The sequence below is a fragment of the Arachis ipaensis genome, chromosome B10 (genome assembly GCF_000816755.2).
Source record: "Arachis ipaensis cultivar K30076 chromosome B10, Araip1.1, whole genome shotgun sequence".
NCBI lineage: Eukaryota > Viridiplantae > Streptophyta > Magnoliopsida > Fabales > Fabaceae > Arachis > Arachis ipaensis.
Window position 1 is genome coordinate 59259638 of NC_029794.2, and position 13215 is coordinate 59272852.

Genomic DNA, 13215 nt, shown 5'->3' on the forward strand with positions numbered 1-13215 from the left:
GGTATGAATAATTAGTCTGTCCCAAGTATAGGTTCATTAAGTCTATACTGAAACAGTTTAACTTTTCATATAATACCTAACCCTAGTCATGACTCAAGTACTAACTAAGTTGCCCTAGTTCGTTCACTAGTCTGTGTCTGTTTTTCTGTCGTTAAAACTTTACATACTTTTTCTTCGATTTTTATCTCTTCTTTAACTTTTTATCTTTCCTTTATCTTTGCCTCACTAATATGTTCTTACCACTCCCTAAGTGTTTTATGAAGGTAATTATGAGATTCTGCGCTTAAAGTTGTCTTTCTAAAGCTTTTACAGAAAACTGCCTTTTCTGCATTATTTTATTATTTTTATTAAAATATTATTTTTAATTAAATATTATTATTTAATATTTTATTATTATATATTATTTTATTATTAAATTTTCGAAAATTAACTTACCTTTTACTTTTAACCTTTAAAATTAACTTTTTACCCCGGTAACTTTTAATATTTCTACTTTAACCACCCTAACTTTCAGAAGTTACAAAATAACCCCTCAAACACCAAAATATTTACTTCCTTGCCCTTTCTAAGATCTAAAAGGTGTTCTTCAATGTTCTTCACCACACTCAAAGTGTTCTTCGTGTTCTTCATAAATTCTTCAGATTCTTTCTCTGTTTTTACCCGTTTTTCAGTCTTTTCAGCAACCGATTTTTACTATAATTCATAATAAATTAGCAGCCACTAAAACCCCATATTTTCTACATGATTTTAACACAAATTGAACCCCAATTTAAGGTCTAGGGTTCGTTTTTCCAGCAGCCCTCAAGAACAACATTCATAGCTTGAATATCATCAAATTTCATCAAAATTTCAACAAACTTTCACCAAGAATAACTCATATAACCAATCAATTTCAAGCATAACCAAACCATATCATAATCACACATCTCAAACACAAACAATCAAGATTAAATTCATCACACCCTACCTGGTTTTGCTGCTCCTAATTCGATTAAACTTTCAGGTGGTCCTTAAGCACTTTTTCCTCCTAAATCACATCAAGAACAAGTTTAAATCCAAAAACTCTCAACTGACCAAATCTCACTCAGTATGTTAGGAAGAGATATCTCACCTTAGACTTGCTGGAAATTCACGTTTCTTGGCCCTCAAGTCAAGTTAAGCATGATTCCTAAGGAAAAACATCAAGAAAACACATGTTTTGCATGGTTTTCCTTAAAAACCGAATTGAAAGGGGAAAGGAACAGCCATCTCACCTTATTTCCAGCCTTGATAAGTATGTACTCGAAAATCAGGGTTGTTACAGCTAGGATTCGAACCTGGGAACTCATGCAAGACAAGGGAGGAGCACTACTCTTGGTGCAAAGAAAATGAGCCAAGATGGCTCTCCTAAGGTTCAAACCAAGGAGCTTCATGAAAGGCAAGGAAGGAGCAATCCACTCTTCCAAGGAAATTAGCATCCGAATTGCTTCCACCAAGAGTCGAACCTGGGAGCATGAAGCCAAGGCAAAGCGCTACAAAGGAGAGCTCAGTTGGCTTTCCCAAATAAGTGCTACTCTCCCCCACTCCCCACACTTTGGCACGCTAGGAAGCACACCAAGGAGCTTGTCATGCGCACACTTTAACACGGCCAGGGAGCTGAGACACGCACAATTGACACACCCAAGGCAAGACATAGAGCTCAGTTCAATTTTCCAACTGAGCTCTATTGAAGAGCAAACTGAACAAGGCTAGACGCGCATAAATTGGGCAACACAAAGTAACATTTGGGCGCTCAGTTTGGTATTTGAACTGAGCCATCCCCTGGGAGGTACACCTTGGGCCAAAAATTAATCAAAAATCCAAATTAATTCGTTTCTTCACCAAATTTTAGAGCCCCCAAATTCTTAGATCTAAATTAGGAAGTGTATAAATAAGTGTTAGTTTGATTTAGAAAAGAACCTTTAGCTTCTTTGAGAATTCTCAATTTTTGTAATTTTGAGCTTTTTACCTAGAATTTGGATCTTAGAGAATTTGGAAGGATAATTGATCTCTCTTCTTCCTTGTTCTTGCTTGAGCACTCTTTACTTCTTGTTTTGGATCTTGGGTGGAGAATTGAAGAAATTCTGTTTCAATCTCACCTTGAGATCTCTTGTTTTATCTTTCTGCATAATTCTACGACACTTTGATTCACATTTCAAATTCTGTTTACTGCTTTCTCTCTTCTACTTCTTCTGCAATTTGCTTTTCCATTTCTTTTGTAATTGTTCTTGTTGGACCAAGGAAGGATTTGAGATCTAGACCTGTTTTCTAGTCTCTTCCACTCCTGAGATCTTTAATTTCTCTTTTAAATTCTGCAATTGAGCTACATTAACTTTCTGTTTTAATTCTTCAAGCATTTTTACTTTTCTGTTTGAGATCTACTTAAATTCAACTCATCTTTGGCTCTTCTATTTATTGCAATTTACGTCTGCTTATTTAAATTTCTGCAATCCCAGCTCCCAATTCCTTTTATAATTCAAGCAATTTACCTTTCTTGCACTTTAAGATTCAGTTATTTACATTTCTTGCAATCTAAGCTTCTGCAATTTAATTTACTTGTTCTTTAAGATTCAACACTTTTACTTTCTGTTCTCTTAAATTTACTGCAATTCTTCCCTCTCCCTTTATATTTCATGCAATTTAGCGTCTATCAATCACAAACCACTCAAACCAATACTTGATTCGCTTGACTAAATCAACCACCAAACTAAAATTGCTCAATCCTTCAATCCCTGTGGGATCGACCTCACTCATGTGAGTTATTATTACTTGATGTGACCCGGTACACTTGCCGGTTAGTTTTGGGTGTTGAAATTCGTTTTCCAAAATATCCCATCAAGTTTTTGGCGCGTTGTCGGGGATTGATTAGATTGACAATGATTAAGTGAAATGGAGGTCTAGATCAAGCACTTTTTCTTTTCTGTTTCTTTAATTTTTAACTAACACACTAACTGTTTGAATTTTTGCTTAAGCTAACTAAAATTTCACTCCAGCAATGGATTGAAGTATTATTGCCTCTCTGGTTGTATGTGATTTTTATGCTTTGTTTGTATGTTAGGGACAAGGGGAGCTATACACACCTCTTGTGAACTAGATGAAAGAACCCTCAAGAGATTAAGGAGAGCTGAAAGAGGGAAAAACATTGTTGGAGAAGAAGATTTAGAAGAAGAGTTCCAAGACATGGAAGAACACTCAACAAACCCAACAAATCTACTAGGAGGAGTAGCCAATAACAACAACAATCCACCACAGAGAAGAGTTTTGGCTTCCTACATATTTGTAAATCCTAGACATTGTGGGAGTAGCATTCTTACCCCAAATGTCAATGCAAACAACTTTGAACTAAAGCCACAACTCATCACCTTAGTTCAAAACAACTGCTCCTATGGAGGAGGACCACTGGAAGACCCAAACCAACACTTGTCTACCTTCTTGAGGATTTGTGACACTGTCAAAACCAATGGTGTGCATCCTGATAGCTACAAGCTATTGTTATTTCTATTTTCTCTCAAAGATAAAGCTACTCAATGGTTGGAATCTTTCCCAAGAGATAGCATCAACAACTGGGACGATCTAGTGAGCAAGTTTCTTGCCAAATTTTACCCACCTCAAAGGGTCATTAGGTTGAAAACTGAAGTACAAACATTCAAACAAATGGACACTGAACCCATCTATGAGGCATGGGAGAGATACAAGGCTCTAATCAGGAAGTGTCCTCCTGAAATATTCACTGAATGGGATAGATTACAGAATTTTTATGAAGGTTTGACATTGAAATCTTAGAAGACATTAGATCACTCAGCTGGAGGCTCTTTGCAGCTCATGAAAATTGCAGAGGAGGCCCAAAATCTCATTGATATGGTGGCTAACAACCAGTATTTCTTTGAGATTTTATCACCTTTTCTCACATTTATTCAATGAAATAGCATGGTTTTGCTATTCTCCCTTGATTTGTGCTTAAATGTGAAAACATGTTTTTTAGGCCCTAAAATTGGTGATTTTAATCCACTTTAATTCCATTCGGTGCCTTGATGTGTTTGTTGAGTAATTTTAGGTTCATAAGGCAAGTATTGGATGGAAAAAGTGAGGAGAAAAGCATGCAAAGCGGGAGAACTCATGAAGAAATGAAGGAACCGTAAAGTTGTCAAGCCTGACCTCTTCGCACTCAATCGACCATAACGTGAGCTACAGAGGTCTAAATGAGGCGGTTCTAGTTGCGTTGGAAAGCTAACATCCGGGGCTTCGAAATGATATAAATTTTGCCATATGTTGCTTCGCGCTCAGGGGCGCGCACGCACCATGTACGCGTGCGCGCCGATTCTGCCATGGCCCACTAATGTGAAATCGCCCACAGCGATTTCTGAAGCACTTTGGGCCCAACCCAACTCATTTCTAATGCTATTTCATGCAGAATTCAAGCTTGGGCAAGGGGGAGCAATTGTTTGATAGTGTAGCATCATGTAGGTTAGTTTCTAGAGAGAGAAGCTCCCTCTTCTCTTTAGAATTAGGCTAGGATTAGGTTAATCTCTCTTAGATCCATGTTTAATTCCTTGCTTTCATCTTGTTCCTTCTACAATTTCTTGTTCCTATTACTTTATTCTTCTTAGTTATCATGCTAATTGTACCTTTTATGCTCTTTTATGTTCATGGATGTTCATGTTGAATTTGATTTTCTTTTAATGAAATTTAATGTTTGATGTTCTTTTAATTGTTGATTTGAGTGTTGATCTTGCTTCCTTGTAATCTGTAGTTGGTAGATTCATTATTCTTTCACTTTTATTATGCTTTCCTTTATTCCCACCAAGTGTTTGACAAAATGCTTGGTTGGGCTTTAGAGTAGATTTTGAGCATTCTTGGCTTGGAAAGAGTAATTGGGCAATCTTGAGTCATGAAAACCCAACTTATGTTGGTGATCTAGAGTTGTTAGCTAATATTGTTTCCATTAACGCTAATCTTTTGCTAATTAAATTAGTGAGTTGATTAGGACTTTTGGATTGAGATTAGCTAGTCTTATTAGACTTTCTCCGAGTATGAGGATAACATGATACCTTCCTCAATCGTTGGAGATGACGTAATGAGATAAATTCTTGTTTATTATTGCAGTATGATTGATTAGTCTTGTTTGACTTTCTCCCATTGTGTTGGAGTTGACTAAATAAGATGAATTAATCATTGCATGACTAGGATAGAAAGCCTATGATCTCAATCCTTGCCATGAATGTCTCTCTTCTTTAATTGCTTCCTTTAATTGCTTTCTTTACTTTTCTTGTCATTTAAATTTTCTTGCCCTCTCACCAATCAAAACACCCCTTACCCCCTTTCATAGCCAATAATCATTCACTTCATTGCAATTCCTCGTGAGACCTGGAGTCTAAATACTTTGGTTAATTCTTATTTGGGGTTTGTACATGTGACAACTCAAATTTAATTTGATGTGAGAGTTGTTCGTTGGTTTGGAGCTATGCTTACAACGAAATTCTTCTTTTTATAAGAGAAATTCCTTACTGACAACAATTTTTGCTGTCACTCAATTTTAGCTCAAAACAAAATGATGCAGCAGCAAATTCAACAATAATTTGAGCAAATGGAAAAAAGGACTGATAGCCTCCAAGTTGCAGCAGTCAACATAAACCAACCATGCAAATGAAGAAACTCAAGAGGATTAATAGCAAGAACAAGTCCAGTATATGCACAACCAAAATTCTGGGCCAAATGAAGTTTATGGTGACACTTACAACCCTTCCTGGAAGAACCACCCCAACCTCAGATGGGGAGACAATCACAATCAAACTCAACAGCCATGGCAAAGGAACAAAAACCAAAACAGTTGGAAAAATACAAACCACAACAACCAGCAAAACAATAAGCAAAACACATACAGAAAACCATAAAACACTTATCCCAACTCTAACCATCATCCATCCAATAACCAAGCCACCAATCAAAACACTTATCCTCAACCCTTAACACCCTACAACCAACCAATCTCACAAGACTCTCAGAGGATCACAAACTTGGAGATCTTAATGGAGAAAATGATGAAGTACCAAGAGATGACAACAAAGAACCACGAGGCTTCCATGAAGAATATGGAAAGGCAGATTGGACAGCTTTCCAAGCAAATTGCCATTGAGAGACCTTTGAGCTCACTCCTAAGTGACACCATTCCTAATCCAAAAGAGAAATGCAAAGCTATACAACTAAGGAGTGGAAAGATCTTGGTGAAGAATGAGGAAGCGACCACAAAGCCAAAAGAAAATGACAAGAAATAGGGTGAGAAAGAGGAAGCCAATGATGAAGATGTAACAGCAAGCAAGCGAACTTCAAAGCAGGCTCAAGAAAAGGAAGAACAGCCAAAAATTTCAAAAACAGGGAATGAAGCAATTGAAGAGCCAACTAAGGACCACAAGCAGGAAGTAAACTTCACACCTCCATTGCCATATCCCCAAAGGTTCAACAAGGAGACTAAGGACCAACACTTTCCTAAATTTCTTGAAATCTTCAAGAAATTGGAGATCAACATACCCTTGGCTGAGGCACTTGAGCAAATGCCCCTATATGCCAAGTTTTTGAAGGAACTGATTAACAAGAAGAGAAGCTGGCAAGAAAATGAAACTATACTGCTCACTGAAGAATGCAGAGCATTAATCCAGAAGGGACCCCCTCCTAAACTTGAAGATCCTGGAAGTTTTTTTTTACCTTGTGCCATTGGCATTATGACCATCAACAAGGCAATGTGTGACTTAGGGGCTAGTATTAATCTGATGCCTTCCTCTCTAGTGAAAAAGCTATGCATGGAAGAAGTGAAACCAGTACAGATGTCTTTAAAATTGGTAGACAAGTCAGTGATATGTCCCAGGGGTGTGATTGAGAACCTTCTAGTAAAGGTAGACAAATTCATATTCCCTGCTGATTTTGTGGTCTTAGATTCAGACGAGGATGATGGTGATTCTATTATACTAGGAAGACCATTCTTGGCCACTGCTAGGGCCATTATAGACGTAGAAAAAGGAGAGTTGACCCTCAGAATGCATGATGAAGCGTCACCCTGAATGTATTTCCGGAAACACAGCTCATTGATGAAACGAAGGAGTGCATGGAAACTGACAAAGAAGACTCACAGTGGAAGGAAGGAATTAACAAGACAATCAGCAGTTACCTTCCAAAGTAAAAAGTAGATAATGCAGCATGGCAAGAAGAGAAAGAAACTGTGCAGAGCAATGAAGAAATTCAAGAAGGCATTGATGTGTCAGTCATCAAGAAGAAGAACCCCAAAGTGAAGCCCACTTGCAAGAAGAAAGGATCAACAAAAAGAGGGAAGAAAAACAAGAAAAAAACTAAAAAGGGGTGGAAGAACAAAAAGATTCCAACAGAGGGGTTCTCTAAGGGAGATGAAGTACAATTGATCTACCAACAACTAGGGGCAAACCAACAAGCTGATGACTACTATACTGTCAGCAAAATACTCTCACTAGAGCATGCCGAAATTGAACATCAAGGAACAAAGAAGAAGCTCACAGTCAGGGGGGATAAGCTAAGACACTACAGTCATCAACCACCATAAAAGAGGGATCCAATGTCAAGCTAATGACAATAAAAGAGCGCTCCATGGGAGGCAACCCATGATTTAAGATTCTTGCTCATTTTCAAATTCAATAAAATATGATCACCTTAGCATGATTTTGAATTTTATTAGATATACTTGATAGATGCATACACTGTTTTGAAATACATGTCAGACTTCTAAGTTTGGTGTGCTTGACAGCACACAAAAGTTAACTTTTCAAGCATTCTTAGATCATATGCTTAGTCATTTCGATGAAGTATATGACCAAACATTAAGTTTGGTGTCTGTATATGTACCAATTTTCAGAAAGATCAACTTTTGTTCATAAAATCAAGGTCATGCATAGATGAATCATACATTATTTCATTTTAGGAATTTATGTTAGAAAATGAATTAGAACTTATGAGGAAGGTATCAATTGTGATAAAGTGCTTACTTGTGACATTAACCCCTTAGCAAAAGACAAGTTTGGTGTTCACCAAACCTTGGTTCACTAAGTAAGGGACACAATTGATCTTTCATGACTTAGAAACATAATAAATAATATATGCATTCACCACTACACTACCATGTTCTGTCCTAAACCTCACCATTTTGTTGATTTGATTGAATAGGAAAGGGAAGATCGAGAAGAGGACAAGAAAAAGAAGGACCACGGCTATGACAAGCCAAGTGAGAAGTGATCACATGTGCCTAGTGAAGCGCGCCCCTTTGGAAAGCAAAATTTGCATGCATGCACCATTGGACACCGAAAAAGCATGCAACCAATGAGAAGATAATCCTCGTCAAGCTTCAACAACACATGCAGGCCATTCATTTCATGAGTCTTCTACATTGTTCAACTAAATCTTCACCCTTCATTATCATAACCAAACTCCCTCCTCTCTTGTGGTCTTGTTGAAAAATATGGAAGCCTTGTCCATAAATATCTTTTAACACAACATGGAGCACACATTAATACAAGCTACATTCACTTGAAAACTTTAGCTTCACTCTTCTTCAACTCCATAACACAGCCGACAAAATCCCCTTTCTCTAAACAGCACATAATTTCTCCTTCCCTTTCACAACAAGACCGAACATCACTCCAAACACAACCCTACCTATCTTTTATTCATACCCAAATTCAATGGCTCCTTCAAGTTCAAGAAGAAGACCAGGAAAGGAACCAATGGTAACCGAACCCCCATCCTATAACACAAAGAGGTTCAAATCCCAGTTTCATGAAGCAAGATACCAGAGGCTTATGAAAACAAAGCTTATCATTCCTGAAATGGGGTTTGAGCTGAGGGAGGGAGAATATCCCATCATGAGACAAATCACCAAGGAAAGAAGATGGGATCTTCTATACCATCCTCTCACTGAGATTAGTGCTGTTATGATAAGGGAATTTTACGCCAATACGGTTAAAGAGAGCGAAGATAGCCCCCCTTACAAAAGTTATGTCAGAGGTGTTGAGATGGATTTTAGTCCACCATCAATTACAAGAGCTCTAAAGTTGAGAACCATAACTTATGAGGAGCTTAGCTATGAAGACAGATTGCGTGGTGATAATGACCCTGATGAAATATTGGAAGGATTATGTATTGAAGGAAGAGACTGGGAAAGAGACTCAAAGGGAACCCCAAGTTGTCTGAAGAGATTTGATCTCACACCTGAGGCAAAGGGGTGGTATGAGGTAGTAAGGGGATCAACACTCCCTACTGCGAATGCCTCATCGTTTATAATCAAGAGAGCTCTCTTGACATACTGCATCCTACATGGAGGGGAAATCAACCTCGCCTAACTCATAGCAGACAGTATCCAGGAGATGGCTGAAGACACATACAAATCGGGTAGGCTTGGGCACCCAAGCACGATTCTGAGATTGTGTAACAAAGCTGGAGTGCTCTACGAAGATGAAGATACAGAGAAGGTGAGAGGAACCAGAGGAATTACAAAGAGAGAAATGGAGGGTCTTAATGAAGAGGAAGAGGAAGATCAAGAGGAAGAAAGGACTCACAGAAGAAGAAGGTCACAAAGGAGGGACGAACAAGCTCCTGGTGTTATAGACATGAGTTGATGAGCGGATAATTTATACGCTTTTTGGCATTGTTTTTAGTAGGATCTAGTTACTTTTAGGGATGTTTTTAATAGTTTTTATGTTAAATTCTTATTTCTGGACTTTACTATGAGTTTGTGTGTTTTTCTGTGATTTCAGGTATTTTCTGGCTGAAATTGAGGGACTTGAGTAAAAATCAGATTCAGAGGTTGAAGAAGTACTGCCGATACTGTTGGATTCTGACATCCCTGCACTCCAAGTGGATTTTCTGGAGCTACAGAACTCCAAATGGCGCACTCTCAACGGCCTTGGAAAGTAGACATCCAGGGCTTTCCGGGCATATATAATAGTCCATACTTTGCTCGAGTTTAGACGATGCAAAAGGGCGTTGAACGCCAGTTCTACGCTGCAGTCTGGAGTTAAACGCCAGAAACACGTCACGAACCAGAGTTGAACGCCAAAAACACGTTACAACTTGGCGTTCAACTCCAAAAGAAGCCTCTGCACGTGTAAACTTCAATCTCAGCCCAAGCACACACCAAGTGGGCCCCGGAAGTGGATTTATGCATCAATTACTTACTTCTGTAAACCCTAGTAACTAGTTTAGTATAAATAGGACTTTTTACTATTGTATTAGACATCTTTGGATTATCTTTTGATCTATTGATCACTTTTGGAGGCTGGCCATTCAGCCATGCCTGAACCTTCATTACTTATGTATTTACAACGGTAGAGTTTCTGCACTCCATAGATTAAGGTGTGGAGCTTTGCTGTTCCTCATGAATTAATACAAAGTACTACTGTTTTTCTATTCAATTCAACTTATTCCACTTCTAAGATATCTATTCGCACTTCAACATGAATGTGATGATTGTGACAGTCATCATCATTCCCTATGAACACGTGCCTGACAACCACTTCCGTTCTACCTTAGATTGAATCAGTATCTCTTGGAGACCTTAATCAGAATCTTCGTGGTATAAGTTAGAATCCATGGATGGCCATTCCTGAGATCCAGAAAGTCTAAACCTTATCTGTGGTATTCCGAGTAGGATCTGGGAAGGGATGGCTGTGACGAGCTTCAAACTCACGAGTGCTGGGCGTAGTGACAGACGCAAAAGGATCAATGGATCCTATTCTAGTATGATCGAGAACCGACAGATGATTAGCCATGCAGTGACAGCGCATTGGACCATTTTCACTGAGAGGACAGGATGTAGCCATTGACAACGGTGATGCCTAACATACAGGTTGCCATAGAAAGGAGTAGGACTAATTGGATGAAGACAGCAGGAAACCAGAGGTTCAGAGGAACGAAAGCATCTCTATACGCTTATCTGATATTCTCACCATTGAATTACATAAGTATCTCTATCCTATTTTATGTTTTATTTACTATTATTATTTGAAAACTCCATAACCATTTAATATCCGCCTGACTGAGATTTACAAGATGACCATAGCTTGCTTCATACCAACAATCTCCGTGGGATCGAACCTTACTCACGTAAGGTTTTATTACTTGGACGACCCAGTGCACTTGCTGGTTAGTTGTATCGAATTTGTGACAAATTAAGAATTACGATTAGAGCACCAAGTTTTTGGAGCCATTACCAGGGATCACAATTTCGTGCACCAAGTTTTTAGCACCGTTGCCGGGGATTATTCGAGTTTGGACAACTGACGGTCCATCTTGTTGCTCAGATTAGGTAATTTTCTTTTTGTTTTATTTTCAAAAATTTTTCAAAAATCTTTCAAAAATTTCTCATCTGTTTTCGAAAATTATTCAAAATTTTTAAGAATGAATTCTAGAGTTTCATGGTAACATGTTGAAGCCTGGCTGGCTGTAAAGCCATATCCAAATTCTTTTGGATTGAGGCTTCCACTTGTCAACATAAAAGGCATGTATATGAAGTTGGATGAAGTATCAGCTGTTATATGCCTGATTTATATCCTAAAGCTGGCTGGCTATTAAGCCATGCCCAACCCTTGGAATGGAGCTTTAGGCCAACATTGAAAGATTCCTGGGATTCTTATTAAAAATTTTGAATTTCTTATTTTCTTTTTCCTATATGTTTTTCGAAAAAAAAAAGTTTAAAAGAAAATACAAAAAAATCATAAAATCAAAAAATCAAAAAAATATTGTGTTTCTTGTTTGAGTCTTGAGTCAATTTTTAAGTTTGGTGTCAATTGCATTTTTTTATCTTTCTAAAAATTTTTGAAAACTCATGCATTCATAGTGTTCTTCATGATCTTCAAGTTGTTCTTGGTAAGTCTTCTTGTTTGATCTTCATATTTTCTTGTTTTGTGTCTTTTCTTGTTTTTCATATGCATTCTTGAATTCTTAGTGTCTAAAAATTAAAAATCTTTAAGTTTGGTGTCTTTGACGTCGGGATTTTTGCCAGAAAAGAATGTCATAAAAATAGTCGCGTTGTAGATATAGTCTCTAAACCGACAGAAATCCCTTCGTACAAACGTTTTGGTTGTCACAAGTAACAAACCCCTTTGAAATTGATAACCGAGTATTTAAACCTCGGGTCGTCTTCTCAAGGAATTGCAGGGAGGTATGTTCTTATTATTGGTTATGAGTTGTAAATTGGGGTTTATTAGGAGGTAAGGAGGGAATATGTTGAATGACAAGTAAAATAAAATAATAACAATAAAATCTCTTGGCAAGGTATGAGAACTGGAAGGCCTATCCTTGTCAATTGCGATGAGAATTGGGTTTTAATCCCACTTTGTTAACCTCTAACTATGAAGGTAAATCAAGTGGATCAATTAGCTTAATCCTCAGGTCCAAGTCAATTCCTACGGAAAGACTAGAGTTATTGGAGCAACTCCCAATTTCAACCACTGCTTTATTTAACAGCTCAAGCGTTATCAATAAATCAACCAAAGCCAGAAGGAAAAAATCTAAATTATTTAAATAAAGGAAAGCAATCATAGATCTTAAATACCTCAAATAATATTAATTAAGAAAATCATAACATGAATGTAGCATAAGCCAAATAGGCAACATAACTAATATAAGCATTAAAGTATCTGAACGTAAGAGATAAATATAAAGTAAAAGAACGTTGAACCTGGAATTGAAAGTCACTCCTAAAACTAAGAGAAATCCTAAATCCTAATCCTAAGAGAGAGGAGAGAACCTCTCTCACTAAAAACTACATCTACTCCTAAAAATATGAATATGAGAGCCTCCTCATGAATGGATGCATTTCCCTACTTTATAGCCTCTAATCTGTGTTTTCTGGGCCGAGAACAGGGTCAGAAACAGCCCAAAATTCGCTGGTCTCGAATTAAATCACACTGGATTTCCGTCATTGTGATGCGGCCGCATGGATCACGCGGTCGCGTCACCTAGCATCAAGGGAACTATAGCATATTATATATTAAATCGAAGCCCCGGATGTTAGCTTTCCAATGCAACTAGAACCGCGTCGTTTGGACCTCTGTAGCTAAAGTTATAGCCGTTTGAGTGCAGAGAGGTCAGGCTAGACAGCTTAGCAATTTCTCCAACTTCTTGCATTCCTTCCACTTTTGCATGCTTTCTTCCCATCCTCCAAGCCATCCTTGCCTTATAATA

General features: G+C 37.8%; 1 protein-coding gene across 1 annotated transcript; it reads left to right on the plus strand.

The window, feature by feature from the left end:
- On the plus strand, positions 6735–7070 carry LOC107620657. Its single transcript, XM_016322789.1, has one exon. The coding sequence runs from the start codon at positions 6735–6737 to the stop codon at positions 7068–7070; it is 336 nt and encodes a 111-aa protein (XP_016178275.1).

Bases quoted from the DNA above. Each gene is read 5' to 3' on its own strand.
- LOC107620657 (XM_016322789.1), top strand. From the start codon at position 6,735: ATGACCATCAACAAGGCAATGTGTGACTTAGGGGCTAGTATTAATCTG.